We start from the raw sequence: 17,605 nt of genomic DNA on the forward strand, positions 1-17,605 counted from the left end.
TTGAATAGGAGGGCACTGAGAGCTCTTGAAGAAGGTAATAATACCTGTGAAAAGTGTAAGACTAACAAGAACATTGGGATTTTCACCTGATTGCAAATCGATAGATGCTCACTGCAGGTATGATTGAATAAAACAGTAACTGGGCTCTTTGACTTACCTCCTAATCATTCTCTCTATTCACAGTGACCATTGCTGAACCATCTCCAATTATGAAAGCGATTCCACAATTATTGCAACTGATCTCAATCCTGGTATCAGGCCTAGTTTTGATTTACTCTTTGCATAATATATTACTAAAACTTGATGAGTTGACAAAAAAGCTGCCTAACTACTTGGCAAAAAAAGCCTCCAATGATCAAATGAAATCAGCCATGTCTGGTCAGGTCAATGCTGAGAACACGGTGATTGTGAAACACCCACACCCAAGCACAGAGCCCGGAATTATGTTTTTACAGAGCTCCAGTGAACTAAACCCTTCCCCACTGACCATCTGCAGCATCGAATCAGCAGCTAGACTAAACCCAAACAAACCAGTTTATTACTTCATGCGAGGATTCAATGGGAAAGTATCTGCATACCGAGATCCTGAGTACAAAGGCATCCGTCTGCTTTCTTCATTCAAGAATGTCATCACCTTGCCCTTGAATCCTAAGGAATTGTTCAGCAACACGCCCTTGGCTGGATGGTATGAGAAGGTAAGGAGTTATATGGAACTGGCTGCTTGATTTTGTGGATGGTAAAAGCTGCTAATGTCCATCAATCTGAAAAGTGAATAGTAAACTTTACACTGACAAGCTAAATCCCAGTATCTATGTGTTAAATGATGGATAATGCTGAATTGGAATTCCTGTAGGTCTCAGATTGAATTTCAGCTTCAGGTCCAGACAAAATCATTTGCAGAATCTGAAAGAAGATCAGAAACATTTTCTTTTTAAAATGATTGTTTATCTCAATTATCCAGACTGTACTTTGGTGGATGGGGACCAAAGATAGTTTGGAAACTCCTCGGTCCAGAGAATATTCAGTCAAACGTTAGACTAATGTTTTGCTTTGTGTTTGAGACAATGGGGATTATCTCTATGTCCCATTTAATTTCATACCTGTACTATGTTGAAATAACTTCATTCACTTAAGCAAAAAGGGTGTGGCTTAGACAGTATATGTCAGGGGTGAAGAGTGTGGTGCTGGAAAAGCACACCCAGTCAGGCAGGCAGCATCTGAGGAGCAGGAGAATCGACGTTTCGGGCTGCAGTCCTTACTTTCTCCTAGTAGATATCAGGGGAACTATTCCCAGGAGGATGGTAGCAGTTTCAATTGGTGACTCAACTAGTTAATCCCTGAGATAGAGTTGGAGGGGAACCAGGATCAAACCTTTTCTTTATCAGTTAAACAGGTGGACAGAGTCTGCTTAAATTACCTTGGCAAACAGCATTAAGGAAAAACCTAAGAATTTTTATACACACATATGAGATTAGAAGTAATCTAATCTCATCTAATCTAAGAATTTTTATACACATATAAGGAGCACTAAGGTAGGTTGGGAAAGGGTGGGACCACTCAAGAACAAAGGAGGGAATTTAAGCGTGGAGCCAGAGGAAGTAGGTGAGGTCCTTAATGAATACTTTATATTGGTATTCACAAAGGATAATGGAAATCGTGGATGGTGAGACTAGAGAAGGGTATATTGATCTTCTAGGGCATGTCGATATAAAATAAGAGGAGGTTTGGGTGTTTTAAAAAGGATTAATATAGACAAGTCCCCAAGACCTATGGGATCTATCCCACAAAGCAAGGAAAGTGAGAGAGGGAATTTGTGGGACCTTATCCAAAAATCTTTATTCTCTTCTTTAGTCACAGGCGAGGTTCCAGACGACTGGAGAATAGCCAACATTGTTCCTTTGTTTCAGAAGGGCAACAGGGCTTAATCCAGGAAAATACAGCTCAGTGGGACCTTATGTCAGTGGTGGGGAAATTATTGGAGAAGAATCTGAAGATAGGTTTCATTCACATTTGGTAAAATATGAACTTATTAACAACAGGCAGCATGGCTTTGTGTGGACGGGGGTGTGCCTCACAAAATTGATTTGAGTTTTTTGAGAAAGTGACAAAGATGGCTGATGAGGGCAGGGCAGTAGATGTTGTCTATGTGGACTTTAACAAGGCATTTGGCAGGGTCCCTCATGGCAGGCTGCTATCATATGGGATCCATGCTGAGCTGGTAAGATGGATACAGAGCTAGCTTAGTCATCGAAGACATACAGTAGCGATAGAAGGATGTTTTTCAGACTGGAGATCTGTGAGAAGTGATATCCTGCTGGTACCCCTGTTGTTGGTAATATATATGAATGATTTTGAGGAGAATAGAGGTAATTTGATAAATTTGCAGATGTCATAAGGAGTGGGGGGAGCTGCGGACAGTGAGGAAGATTGCCAGAAGATACAGCAGGATATAGATAGGCTGGAGGTACCTGGGCAGAGAAATGGCAGATAGAGTTTAATCCAGACAAACGCAAGGTGGTGCATTTTGAAATACAGACGAGAAGTGCACGGTAAGTGGTAGAACCCGTACAAGCATCAATATAAAGAGGGATCAAGGCATTCAGGTCCACAGTTCCCTGAAAGCAGCAATGCAAGTAGAAAATGTGGTCAAAAAGGCCTATGATATGCTTGCCTTCATTGGTCAAGGTATAAAATATAAAACTTGATGAGTCATGTTGCAGCTGTACAACACTTTAGTTAGCTCATATTTGGAATGGTGTACAGTTCTGGTTGCCACACCACCAGAAGAATATGGAGGCTTTTGGGAGGGTACAGAAATGGTTTCCCAAAATATTGCCTTGTTTGCAGGATATTAGCCATGAGGAGAGATTGGAGAAATTCAGTTTGTTTTCACTTGAAAGTCAGAGGTTAAGGGCAACCTGATAGAAGTTTACAAAACTGTGAGAGGCATGGACAAAATGGATAGTCAGAGTTTTTTTTTGCAGGATGTTTGACTACTTGGGGGCATAGATTCAAGGTAAAAGGGGGTATGTTTAAAGAAGATGTGAGAAGCAAGTATTTTATACGGAGAGTGGTCAGTGCCTGGAATGTGTTATCAGAAGAAGTGATAGAGGTAGATACAATCACAAAGTTTGAGAGGTATCTGAACAGATACAGGAATAGGTGGGGAGTAGATGCAAAGAAGCAAAAGGTCTTTAGACAGGCGTCATATGTCAGTGTAGGTCTGGTGAGCAGGAACAGGGGTCTGGTTCCTGTGCTATACTGTTCTTTGTTCTTTGCAGAAGTTCAAGATCGAAATCAGTTCGTGAATGAGGTAGAACTGGACAGTTAGTCAGTTCACTGAGTATGAACTGAGTTAAAGCAAAATGCTGGGCTACCAGTTGTGAGTGCAGGTAAATTTGTCTTTCCCATAAAATAAAATTAATCTTTAACCCTACCTCTATGCTAACATCTCCATCTGGGTATATTACAGTGTGGTGAGTTGGCCAGTAATTTTCCTTGCTCAAGCTGCCTCTTGTCACAATTCAGTGGGGTCAACTGCCAGAAATCAGGTCCATTATTCCGGAGATCAAGCAAAATGAAAATATTTCATCAAACTATCCAAAGTACCCAATTTTTCTAACTGATGAAACTTGGGTTAGAAAATAACACAAAATATTTCTGTAAGTAATAAGTATATAACTGTTTATTATGAAGTAACTGCCTTTGATTAATAACAATTTTGATGGAGTTCTTTGATGAAGTGAGAAGGCAGGGTGGTAGATATATAGTTTATATGGATTTCAGTTAGGCCTTCGATAAGGTTCCACATGGTAGCCTGCTCTGGAAGGTTAGATCGCATGGAATCCAAGGCGAGCTGGAAAATTGGATACAAAGTTAGCTTAATGGTAGGAAGCAGACGGTAATAGCAGAAGGATGCTTGTTGGCTGGAGGCCTGTGACTAGTGAGGTGCCTCAGGGGTCGGTTCTGGGCCCATTACTGTTGTTATCTATATCAGTGATTTGGATGAGAATGTCCAAGGCATGATTAGTAAGTTTGCTGATGATATTAAAATAGGTGGTATTGTGGACAGTCAGGAAGGTTATCAGAAATTGCAGCAGGACCTTGATCAGCTGGGGAAGTGGGCCGAGAAATGACAAATAGAGTTTAGGATAGATAAGTGTGAGGTTTTACATTTTGGAAAGTCAAATCAAAGTAGGAGTTTCATGGTGGATGGTAGGGCCTTCTGGAGTGTAGTGGAACAGAGGGATCTTAGAGTTAACATTCACAACTCCCGGAAAGTGGAGTCACAGATAGAGAGGGTAGTCTTTTGACACACTGGCTTTCATCAGTCAGTGCATTGAGTATAGAAGTTGAGCAGTTATGGTGCAGCTATACAGAACATTGGTGAGGCTGGACTTGGACTATGTGTTCAGTTTTGATCACCTTGTGATAAGGAAGGATCTTATTAAACTGAAAAGAGTGCAAAATAATTTACAAGGATGTTGTCTGGACTCAATGGTCTGAGTTATAGGGAGAGGTTGGACCAGCTCAAACCTTTTTCTTTAGAGCATAGGAGACTGAGAGGAAAAGTTACAGAAGTGTATAAGATCATGAGAGGCCTGGATAGGGTGAATGCATTCAGTCTTTTTCCCAGGGTTGGGGAATCGAGGACTAGAGGACATCAGTTTAAGGTGAGAGGGGAAAGAATAAAAGGGAGCCTGAGGGGCAACTGTTTTACTCAGAGGGTGGTACGCATATGGAATGAGCTGTCAGCAGAAGTGGTTGAGGCAGGTACATTAACGACATTTAAAAGGCATTTGGACAAATACATAGATGGGAAAGGATTAGAAGGACATGGACCAAGTGCACGGAAATGGAGTCAGTGTAGACGGACATTATGGTCGGCATGGACCAGTTTCGGCCGAAGGGCCTGTCTCTGTGCTATAGGACTCTATGACTCTATGTCAATTAGGAAATAGAAATGGCTAAATCAGAACTTGACAGCTCAAACTCTATCGTTTCTTAATCATCCCCTCCCCCTTCACACACAAGCATAAGGGCAGATAAAATATGGAAAGGAGAATGAATAATAAATTAGAGAAACCGAGAGAGCACCTTCCTGGACAATAGGATTCAATCAGTTGTTCCTTTTAATTTCCAATTTCTTTTGTTCTTAGAAGGACATAGACATGGACGTGTCGGGAAGGACATGGAAGATATAAAATATGGGGAAATAGATGGTGACATCTTGAAAAATGTTCATACTACGGAGGAAGAGGTGGTGGATATCTTAAAATGTATAAAAGTGGATGAATCCCCAGGGCTTGATCAGGTGTACCCTAGAACTCTGTCAGAAGCTAGAGAAGTGATGGCTGGGCCTCTTGCTGAGATATTTGTATCATCGATAGTCACAGGTGAGGTGCCGGAAAACTGGAGGTTGGCAAACGTGGTGTCATTATTTAAGAAAGGTGGTAAGGACAAGCCAGGGAACTATAGACCGGTGAGCCTGACATCGGTGATGGGCACGTTGTTGGAGGGAATCCTGAGGGACAGGATGTACATGTACTTGGAAAGGCAAGGACTGATATGGGATAGTCAACATGGCTTTGGGCGTGGGAAATCATGTCTCACAAACTTGTTTGAGTTTTTTGAAGAAATAACAAAGAGGATTGATGGAAGCAGAGCGGAGGAAGCAGAGTTTCCTCATGGGAAACTGGTTAGTAAGGTTAGATTTCATGTAGTACAGGGAGAACTAGCCATTTGGATACAGAACTGGCTCAAAGGTGGAAGACAGAAGGTGGTGATGGAGGGTTGATTTTCAGACTGGAGGCCTGAGACCAGTGGAGTGCCACAAGGATCGATGCTGGGTCCACTGCTTTTCGTCATTTATATAAATGATTTGGACGTGATCATAGGAGGTACACTTAGTAAGTTAGCAAATGACAAGAAAATTGGAGGTGTAGTGGACACCGAAGAAGGTTACCTCAGAGTTTAACCAGATCTTGATCAGATGAGCCGATGGGCCGAGAGGTGACAGATGGACACATCATGGTAAGGTCCTAGGGAGTGTTGCTGAACAAAGAGACCTTGGAGTGCAGGTTCATAGCTCCTTGACAGTGGAGTTGCAGGTAGATAGGACAGTGAAGAAGGCATTTGGTAGGCTTTCCTTTATTGGTCAGAGCATTGAGTATAAGTGTTGAGAGGTCATGTTACAGTTGTACAAGACATTGATTGAGCCACTTTTGGAATATTGTACATAATTCTGGTCTCCTTTCTATCGGAAGGATGTTGTGAAACTTGAAAGGGTTCAGAAAAGATTTACAAGGATGTTGCCAAGGTTGGAGGGTTTGAGCTATAAGGAGAGGCTGAGTAGGTTAGGGCTGTTTTCCCTGAAGCATCGGAGGCTGAGGGGTGATCTTAAAGAAGTTTACAAAATCATGAGGGGCTTGGAAGGATTTTTCTCTGGGATGGAATCCAGAACTAGAGGCCATAGGCTTATGATGAGAGGGGAAAGAGTTAAAAGGGACCTAAGGGGCAACTTTTTCATGCAAAGGATGGTGCATGTACGGAATGATCTACCAGAGGAAGTGGTGAGGGCTAGTAAAATTACAGCATTTAAAAGGCATCTGGATGGGTATATGAATAGGAAAGGCTGAGAGGGATATGGGCCAAGTGCTGGCAAATGGGAGTAGATTAGTTTAGGATATCTGGTTGGCATGAACGAGTTGTATTGAAGGGTCTGTTTCCATGCTGTACATCTCTATAACTGTTTGTTCACACACAGTTGTTCACACATCAAAGTTATCTTTCATTTATTGGTCCTCACACTGTCTTTAAAGGTGTTTTATTTCTTCTTCAACAGGGAGTTTGCAGAGAAGAGTAAGTGCCAGACAGTTGCCTCCACATGAGACAGAAAGTGACAGGGGGAGAGATCTTTCAAGGCTGGGGAGTTGTCTCCTGCACTGACCCAACCGAAGCCATGGTCTCCTACTCAGGAGCCAAGCAAAGCATTGTTATCAAGCAGTTCACTTTAGTTCAGAACCCATTGGCCCCATGGTGTCTACTTCTGCTTTCAGTCTTTCTGCAAAATGCAATCGTGTATACAACTCGCAGAGTGCTCAAGAAAAAAGTAGTTTTAAAACTGCAACCACCACATTGGACAATCTCCTGTGTTTAAAGCAGCACCTTAGTTTTTTAAGGTTCACTGTCCAAAACTAAATAAAATAAAAAGACGCATCTTGGCACTTTGCCATCTACCTCATTGATATCTTTCCCTGTAAAACCACCAGGATTATTTCGGACATCTCAGGAGGTTCCTGCTCTGCCTCCATTGAATTCCATCCCATTTGTCTGGTTTATCTCTCAGCCTCACTCTTTCTCCCTGGGTACACAATGACCATGTCCTACACTGACCTCTCCTGCACCACCTCGTCTTCCCACGTAATATGAAGCATTTCCAACTGTTCCTCAAGCTTGGCAGCTTTTCACCTGGAACATGTTCACCTGGACATAGCGCTCCTGCTGCTGGTGATTCTGGGGACACACCATTGATTCCAGATTCCCCCAGGTTCTGTAAATGTAGGACAACGCTGGCTTCCTGCCAGAAGAAATGAAGGGCTTTGAAATGTAGCCAAGAAAAATTTCAAGCCAACTGCAGTTCATTGGTTCCCGTCCAGTGTAATCAACTTAAAACCACACAAATCAACATGATCACTATCAACAGGCAGCTGTGCAAATACAGGCAACTCTTTCAAAGTGTGGAGGAAGAAATTACGGTCAGTCCCTGGTACTTTTTTACCTCATTTCACTGTTCCAGCTTATCAATCAATCCAGCTCAGTCACCACTTATTATTTCATATTTAACACACAGCTCAGTTCAAGCCAATCTCACTTCACTCATTGGAATTCTGACACTGCTGCTACACTGGGTTGATTTTCCGAGGAATGCAATCTGACGCAGATCACCACTCCTGCTGATCATTTTTACAAAGCAAAAGAACTTGACATTTGGGATCAGAAAGTCTTCTCAGGGTTCCCTTCAAAATATGGAGCCATATTTATTTCTAGTTGGTGCTGCTACTGAGCCTCAGAAAAGTTCTTTCTAGTGCTGAACTGTTAGTGGAGAGTAAATCTTGCCTCCTTTTCAGAAGCAATATTCCAAAATATAAAGTCCAGAATCACAGGCAGACCCTTTGACAGTTGCAGTGAAATGTTAGATAAGTAAATTAAGTGACGTTAGGGTGTTGGCAGGGTAAGATACCAGCTCTGTAGGGTACCAGGTTTATAGAGTTCCAGAGAAGTAGAATGCCAACTGGGGGTGGGGAACTAAGGTTCTGTTGTCAGATGCTTGTTTTGTCTGGTGCCAGTCAGGGAACAGGTAAGGTGCCAGGGTAAAATGGCAGCCGAGTAAGGAGCGGTATGCCAAATAAGGATGGGTCGTGTACCAGTTACATTGGGAGCAGGTTAGGTAGCTGTCAAGTGCAAAGTGGGGCAGGGGGGCCAATAGGTAAGTCAAGGAGGTGCGGGTGGGGATGGCAAGTGTTCATCTCAGGTAGTTTAGAAAACACATCTAGCTCCCAAAATCTACTCAAAGTGTTTTAAAAATTCACTCTTGAGATGTAGGCGTTGCTGGCTGGGCCAGCATTTATCCCTAGTTGCTTTTGAGAAGGTGGTGGTGAGCTGCCTTCTTGAATCGCTGCAGTCCACCTGCTGTAGGTCGATCCACAATGCCCTCAGAAGGAAATTCCAGGATTTTGGCACAGTGACAGAGAAGGAACAACGATACTTTCCTGATGAAGGGCTGTTGCCCGAAACATTGATTTTTCCTGCTCCTCGGATGATGCCTGACCCGCTGTGCTTTTCCAGCACCACTCTAATCTTGATCCATTTCCCCATCAGGATGGTGAGTGGCTTGGAGGGGAACTTGAAGGTGATGATGTTCCCACATGTCTCCTGCCTTTGCCTTTTGAGCTGGAGGTGGTCATGGGTTTGGAGAGTACTGTCTAAGGAACCTTGGTGAATTTCTGCAGTGTAACTTGAAGCTACTGCCACCACTGCACATCAGTCGTGGAGGTAGTGGAAGTTTTGGATGTGGTATTAATCAGATAGGTTGTGTTGTCCTGGATAGTGTGAGTATTGTTGGAGCTGCCCTGATCCAGGCAAGTGGGGAGTATTCCATCACACTCCTGACTCGATTTGATTGATTTATTGACACGTGTACTTAACTACAGTGAAACTCTGTTTCTGAGCAGTACAGGCAGGTCATAGTAAGCAAGGACTAGACAGAGGCATGCAATTTACACTGCACAGGGCATGCACAAGGTAAATCAACATTAGCATGATCAGCATTATTTGAAGTTAAAGAGGTCCATTCATCAGTCTAATAATGGCAGGGAAGAAGCTGTTCTTAAACCTGTTGGTATGTGTATTCAAGCTTCTGTATCTCCTGCCTGATGAAAGAGGTTGTAGGAGAGCTTTGCAAGGGTGTGATGGGTCTTTAATAATGTTGGCAGCCTTTCCGCAGCAACAGGCTATATAAATGGAGCTCATAAGTATGGCTTCCATGATGGTCTGGACTGTATACGCCACTTTCTGTAGTTTCTTACAGTTCTGGGCAGATCAGTTGCCGTACCAGTCTGTTATGCACCCAGACAGTATGCTTTCAATGGTGCATCTTAAAATTTGGTGATGGACTTTGTAGACATGTCAAACTTCCTGTGCTGTCTGAGGAAGAAGAAGCATTGTTGTGCCTTCTTGCCCATTACATCTACGTGAGAGGTTCAGGACAGATTGTTGGTTATCGTCACTCCTAACAACTTGGTACCCTGAACCCTGGCAAACTCAGCTCCATCAATGTAAATGGGGGCATGTTCTCCTTTTTTTCTGAAGCCAATGATCAGTTCTTTAGTTTTGCCAATAAAGCTTGTGCCTTGCAGATGATGGGCAAGATTTGGGGACACAGGAGGTGAGTTATTCGCAGCGGTATTCCTATTCAATCAATCAATGTTCCCATGCTCTGGCTTGGCTCCCTGGATCCATTCAATCCATCCAGGGATCCAATACCCTTTCCACAGCTGCTGAACCCAATTCTATAGCCCAAATCTGACAAACACTCTCCTATGCCCCTGCTGGATTTCATAACACCCATCTATTTATCCGAAGCATTCATCACTTATTTAGGTCTCTTGCCACTTTGCACTCCTTGAAATTCTACCACCTATTGAGCTGGTACCCTACATACCGGAAACACTTGCACCCCACCTAGCTGGTACTGTACTCAACTGTAAGCCTACCCTCCTGATACTCTGACCTTTTACTGACCTTTTGTGCTTTTTGACAGTAAAAGTGGGTGCTAGGCTCCTTGAATTTCAGAGCTGAAAATGTGTTGCTGGAAAAGCGCAGCAGGTCAGGCAGCTTCCAAGGAGCAGGAGAATCGACATTTCGGGCATGAGCCCTTCTTCAGGAAGGATTCCTGAAGAAGGGCTCCTGCCCGAAACGTCGATTCTCCTGCTCCTTGGATGCTGCCTGACCTGCTGCGCTTTTCCAGCAACACATTTTCAGCTCTGATCTCCAGCATCTGCAGACCTCACTTTCTCCTCCTTGAATTTCAGAATCCAACAGCTCACTGCTGCAGGAATAATTCTCAATGTGAAGGTGGGACTTTGTCTCCAGACAGACTGTGCCATGGTCACTCTTACCGATACTGTCATGGACAGATGCATCTGCAGCTGGTGGAATGGTGAGGATGAGGTCAAGCCTTTCTCTCTTGTTCCCTCACCACTTGCCACAGAACTCCCTCTTACAGCCCAGTGCTACAAGAGAACTGACAAGATGGAGACATGACTCCACATTTCTGAGGAAATCCTGGGCAGCATCTCCTCTCAGAAGTGTGGAGCTCCCACCCTTCATGAATAAAAAAGGTGATGGTGGTGTCAATCTGTATGAAAAACTGCCAGACCTTTGACATTCTGGCCCTGAAAACACATGTTCCAATGCATTATATTGGACTTGAAACATTAACTCTTGTTTTTCTCTCTCCACAAATACTTCTTGATTTGATTTTAATTTGATTTATTATTGTCACATGCACCTAAGTAGAGTGAAATTTTTTTGTTTTGTGCGCAGCACAGGCAGGTCATACCATACAAAGTGCATTGGGGTAATAGAACAGAGCAAGGATTACAATACTAGAGCTGCAGGGTAAGTGCATGACATCTGCAATCAACATTAAATTTAAAATTTGAAAGGTCCATTCAGGAGTCTAACAACAGCAGGGAAGAAACTGCTGCTAGTGCTGCGAAGTTTCTCCAGCACTTGCTGAAAATAAATTGGTTCCTTTCTAAGAATGAGCAGTATTCCTGAATCTCTGGTCAAACAAGTTGTAAATTCCCAACTACTTAGATGCTGGATTAGTTTTCATAGATCATGGAATCCCTACAGTGTGGAAACAGGCCTTTCAGCCCAACAAGTCCACACTGACCCTCCGAAGTGTAACCCACCCAGACCATTTTGGAATCAAATATGCTGATTGTTCCTGATCCTGTCTGAGTTTATAATCAAGACTATGTGGGGTTCTGGATAATCTGGCAGGGATATAATGTTGAGATCTTGTATTTTCACTTTACAGACTATGTTTATAATGTGTTTCATTGAATTTACCTTATCTTTTAGAACTCAGCAGTGCGTTCCCATTATGAGGGCCTTGAGAGTGTTCTTTTTGAAGGCTGGTCCTGAAAAATTAATCTTTTATTTTAATTTTCTTAAGCAATCAGGCTCTATAGAGCTTGCAACAAATCAATGAGCGCCAAATGCAGCAATTTGGTTATGTTTGAGCATTTCTGCTGTGTCCTGTCTCTTTCATTTACCTTGTTGAAGGATCCAATGTGTGTGAACAGGATGAGCGATTGAGAATGTGATCTACATTCATCCAGTGACTCAATCTTGTGATATCTCACATCTCGATTTCAAACAGAAACATATTTGTCTATTGCACTGTAATATTTCAGTATGAATCGCTGAATGGAGAAGGAATCTGGTCAGAAATACTCATTAGGTTCTCCATGGATCAGAAGACTGAGGGGTTACTTTTGTATCTAATTGAACTAAAGTTTTATTTGACCTGTGCTGTGGTGTGGTTCACAGGACATTTGCTCTTGTGGTTAGGATTGGAGACTGTACTGGGGGCAGTGGGGAAATTGGCTGCAGCTTTTCTCCATTGAAAGACCGTGCAGGTTTACAACTGAACCAGCCCAGGTTCTCCTCTCCTCAAGACCCACCTTCAGCCCATTACAAAGTACCCTCAGATATTGGTGCTTATAAAGTGAGCATTGATTGGAGGGAGGGCTCAGCATTTGGAGGTAACAGTGATATAAAATTTCAAAATTGATGAGCATTCATTCTGTTATTTTACAGGTAGATCCCAGCACTGAACTGTATTGGATTATTTCGCTATCTGATGGCTGTCGGATAGCCCTGCTATGGAAGTACGGGGGCACCTATCTGGACACAGATATAATATCAATCAAACCTCTGCTGTTCCACAACTTCCTCTGTGCAGAATTAGGAAATTATGCGAATAATGCAGCTTTGGGATTTAACCGTTCTCATTCCTTCATAGAGAGTTGCTTATGGGATTTTGTTGAGAACTACAATGGAGCAGTTTGGGGCCAACAGGGTCCAGAACTGATGACCCGAATGCTGAAGAAATGGTGTGAAACTGATAATCTCCACAACGTCCTCAACAAAGAATGCAAAGGCATTAAGTATTTGTCCAACAACTGGTTCTACCCTGTTCCATACCCTGATTGGAAAAAATACTTTGAAAAAGATACATGGAAAGGGAATGCTGATGAGATTGAAAAGAAATTCTCAGAGACAATTGGGGTACATTTCTGGAATTCACTGAGTCGTCGTCATAAATTTCAAATCAAAGGAAGTCGATCTCTAATAGAATATTTCTTTTATAAATACTGTCCAAGTACATATGAAACTCTCCCAAAATGATGAATAAGCCTCCAGAGGTTGTAGTGGAGCTGGTACAATTACAACATTTAAAAGGCATCTGGATGGGTACACGATTAGGAAGGGATATGGGCCAAGTGCTGGCAAATAGGACTAGATTATCTGGTTGGCATGGATGAGTTGGTTCAAAGGGTCTGTTTCCATGCTATACATCTCCATTACTCTATTACTTTTTTTTGAGTGAAGATTTGCAATATTGCATTGAATGTTAATCAGAATCACTGTTAATCAAACCAATCATGGGTCTCACTTGGCCCCAAACCTATTTGTATCTTTCCCTGTATCTTGCTGCTTTCTGTGAGGCTGCTGGATCACAGTAAGGAATGGGTTTCTGTGTATCTTGTTGTCTCAGAGGAAAGTGGGAGAGATGTAGAGGGAGAAACCGGGGCTGGGGGAAGACAGATGATTTTTGCCTTTTTAACATCATATAATTCTTAAACAATTTGGAGGAGAAAGTGAGGTCTGCAGATGCTGGAGATCAAAGTTGAAACTTTATTGCTGGAACAGCACAGCAGGTCAGGCAGCATCCAGGGAACAGGAGATTCGACGTTTCGGGCACAGGCCCTTCTTCAGGAATGAGGGGCCTGTGCCCGAAACGTCGAATCTCCTGTTCCCTGGATGCTGCCTGACCTGCTGTGCTGTTCCAGCAATAAAGTTTCAACCTTAAACAATTTGGAGACTATTATGATCAAAATAATGTTCAAGGTGTGCAACCCTTTTTCACAGACTGTTTTGTGTTATATCATAGCGAATGCTGTACATTTTTAAGAGAGTTACATGACATCAACAATCAGTGATGTTTCAGTATAAGGCCTTCAGTCACTCTCCCTGCACAATGGAGTCAGTGTGGTCAGTTGGTTATGTGTGTTTAATGTACAGTGACATCAGTAAGGACAGAGGCCAGAATCTGTGTTTATGTCGGTGATATTGTAGCCTTGAAAATAATGTTGTAAAAGAATTACAGATGTCTAATTCAAGAAGAACATGAATATCAATGGTTTATCTTGGGTGGACTAAAATACAGTATAATCATACAGCACATAAACAGACCCTTTGATCCAACCAGTCCAAACTAAAATAGCCCCACCCACCTGCTCCTGACCCATATCCCTCCAAACCTTTCCTATTCATGGACTTACCTTAGTGCCTTTCAAATGTTGTAACCATGCCCACATCCACCACTTCCTTAGGAAGTTCATTCCACAAGCAAACTACCCACTGCATTAAAAAAAACTCACCCCTAGTGTCTTTTTTTGAATACTTCTCCTCTCACTTTTAAAAAATGCGCCCCGGTTTTGAAATCCTCCAGTAGTAAAGCACTTCTATTCTGAGTGGGAAGTTCTGAAGCTGAGTCAAAACATTAAGTCTGATTCTATCTCCATGAATGCTGCCAGACTTGCTGAGCTCCTCCAGCATTTCTGATTTCTCGTTCAGATTTCCAGCGTCTGCATTATTTCGCTTTTATCAATCCCATCCCTGTTCCCTTCTCCCACCCTATACAAACAATCTGATTTGACACAAACTTTAATGGCTGCACTGAGATATGTTAACAATACAATTTTGAGTCACTGCCACCTTCTGTAACCTCAGCCTCTTAATTCAAATTTGCTGGAATCTGTTTAACTGCTGACTCAGTTTTTCATCAATACCAATCCCTGTGTTGCAAACATTACGTAATTTAAATGATTGAATGATTAACTTTCTCCAGCACAGAAACACACAAATATCATTGGGATAAGACCATATACAGTATAAAGAATGACTGTGAGTTTTAATACTGACAGATCATAGAATTCCCACAGTGTGGAAATAGGCCATTCGGCCCAACAAATCCCCACTGACCCTCCAGACAGCATCCCACTCAGACCTATCTCTGTACATTTCTCATAGCTAATGCACCTAACCTGCACATCCCTGAACATTATGGGCAATTAAGTGTGGCCAATCCACTTAAACTGCATGTCTTTGGACTGTGGGAAGAAACTGGAGCCGCAGCAGAAACCCACGTAGACACAGTGAGAACATACAAACTCCACACAGGCAGTCATCTGAGGCTGGAATCAAACCCGGGTCCCTGACACTGTGAGGCAGCCGTGCAAAACACTGAGACACTGTGCCACCTGTTCTGCAGCTACATCATCTTCACAGTTATTTTGTATGAATTATCACACATTTTAACAAAAAAAACCCAAAAAAAACCTTCATTGTCATTCCTGTCATGAGTATTTACAGAACCTTGATCACGTAATTTGTGAGAATAATCTACTCAAAGTCTATGATAACATTCAAAGTTTGGGTGAAGATTTGTAGCTCGGGTGCTCGTTGTTGTGGTTCTGTTCGCCGAGCTGGAAGTTTTTGTTGCAAATGTTTCGTCCCCTGTCTAGGTGACATCCTCAGTGCTTGGGAGCCTCCTGTGAAGCGCTTCTGTGGTGTTTCCTCCGGCATTTATAGTGGCCTGTCCCTGCCGCTTCCGGTTGTCAGTTTCAGCTGTCCACTATAGTGGCCGGTATATTGGGTCCTGGTCGATGTGTTTGTTGATGGAGTTTGTGGATGAGTGCCATGCTTCTAGGAATTCCCTGGCTGTTCTTTGTTTGACTTGCCCTATAATGGTAGTGTTGTCCCAGTCGAATTCATGTTGCTTGTTGTCTGCGTGTGTGGCTACTAAGGATAGCTGATCGTGGCGTTTCGTGGCTAGTTGATGTTCATGGATGCGGATCGTTAGCTGTCTTCCTGTTTGTCCTATATAGTGTTTTGTGCAGTCCTTGCATGGGATTTTGTACACTACATTAGTTTTGCTCATGCTGGATATCGGGTCCTTCGTTCTGGTGAGTTGTTGTCTGAGGGTGGCTGTTGGTTTGTGTGCTGTTGTAAGTCCTAGTGGTCTATGATAACATGACCATCATCCTCAGGTACAATATTATGAATGGCATATCTGTACTGCAGCAGTCTTTACTGTTGGAAGGGTGCCTTATCTGGGTAAGGTTACTAGGCTGTACATGTACAGAGTACAATACATTCCAAAATCTCTGAGATATTTAGTTCTGATACTGACATTATCTATTTACTGAAACTTTGTCTCTCACCTGTATTGAGATTGTCTTCAAAATATGCTCGATGGAAATATTGACTGGTACAATTGATAAAAGTGTGATTTTTGACTATTTTATAAAGTAAAGATCTTCAACACCTTTCAGATATTCAACTGCAGTGAAATAAGGGAAAGCTTTGCTTTGTTGATTTGGATTTCCTACAGTGTGGAAACAGGCCCTTCGGCCCAACCAGTCCACACTGACCCTCCAAAGAGTAACCCATCCAGACCCATTTCCCTCCGACTAATCCACCTAACACTATGGACAATTTAGCATGGCCTTTTCACCTAACCTGCACATCTTTGGACTGTGGGAGGAAACTGGAGCACCCGGAGGAAACCCACGCAGACATGGGGAGAACGTGCAAACTCCACACAGACAGTCACCCGAGGCTGGAATCAAACCTGGGACCCTGGTGCTGTGAGGCAGCAATGCTAACCACTGAGCCACCATGCCACCTATTAACTTTGCTGTTTATTGATTAATTAGATAATATTTTGGGTGCATCTAGTGATGTAATTAATTGACCTTGCAGATTCAGTTTTTGTATTTAAACTAAAGGTGTCTTTCACTTTGCGGAATTGAGCTTGTTGTTCAGCTGTGGTTACAATTAGAATATAAAGACCCCACAAGCTGGGGAGGATCTGCCCAACAGCTTGAGCCCCAGCTACCAGTCTCCAGCTAGTATCCAAGTGAGTTGCAGCTACGAATCACATTGTGTAAACTTGCTGTACATCACTTGGATCCTCTGTGAGGGAGTTCTATCTGTCTGTCATCATTACTGAGATGGGAGCAGCTGTATTTATGTTCATGCTGTAGTTTTCTTTCATTCTGTTCAAATTTCACATCAGATTGAAACTTGATACCTCTGTTAGAAACCAACACACAATCACGGTGCATTCCTCAGTTTCTGTTGTGTTGTACTGACATTGTTTCATTGGTGGTGGTCGATTGAATGGGGCCAGATTTTGTGGGGAAAAAAATGTAGAGAGTTTTAGTCTCACGGCCCCGGGAAGTGCTGCAGGAAGAAGGTATTTATTTTTCAAATTGTGACAACGCATGATCATTTCTCTGTTCCATGCTTGAAGATGAGTGCACTTTCTTTGAACGGTTCTGGAAGCTTCTTTGTCAGGTCAGTACTGCAATGTCACACACTCACTGCCCATCTCTGATGTGAACTTTTTTATTAACTCATTCATGGGATGAGGGCGTCACTCATTAGGCCAGCATTCATTTACCAATTCCTAATTGTCGAGAGGGCACAACCTCATTGCTGTGGGTCTGGAGTCACCTGTGTGCCAGTTAAGGATGACAGATTTGCTTCCCTAAAGGACATGAGTGAACCAAATAGGATCTTCTGACAATTGACAGTGGTTTCATGGTAACTATTAGATCCTTAATTCCACATTCTTTACTGAACTAATATTCCACCATCTGCCATGGTGTTTTGTCAAACCATTTCCAATGAAATGGCTCCTGCTAATTCAGAGTTGCCTATCTTGCGCCTTCTGACC

General features: G+C 42.7%; 1 protein-coding gene across 1 annotated transcript; it reads left to right on the top strand.

Moving 5' to 3' along the window:
* The first annotated feature begins 204 nt into the window (after positions 1 to 204).
* LOC122556267 (alpha-1,4-N-acetylglucosaminyltransferase-like) lies at positions 205 to 13,060 on the top strand. Its single transcript, XM_043702894.1, has 2 exons — positions 205 to 695; positions 12,394 to 13,060. The coding sequence occupies exons 1-2, from the start codon at positions 210 to 212 to the stop codon at positions 12,982 to 12,984; spliced, it is 1,077 nt and encodes a 358-aa protein (XP_043558829.1). The 5' UTR covers positions 205 to 209; the 3' UTR covers positions 12,985 to 13,060.
* Positions 13,061 to 17,605: the final 4,545 nt, after the last annotated feature.

This window comes from Chiloscyllium plagiosum, chromosome 13, assembly GCF_004010195.1.
Source record: "Chiloscyllium plagiosum isolate BGI_BamShark_2017 chromosome 13, ASM401019v2, whole genome shotgun sequence".
NCBI lineage: Eukaryota > Metazoa > Chordata > Chondrichthyes > Orectolobiformes > Hemiscylliidae > Chiloscyllium > Chiloscyllium plagiosum.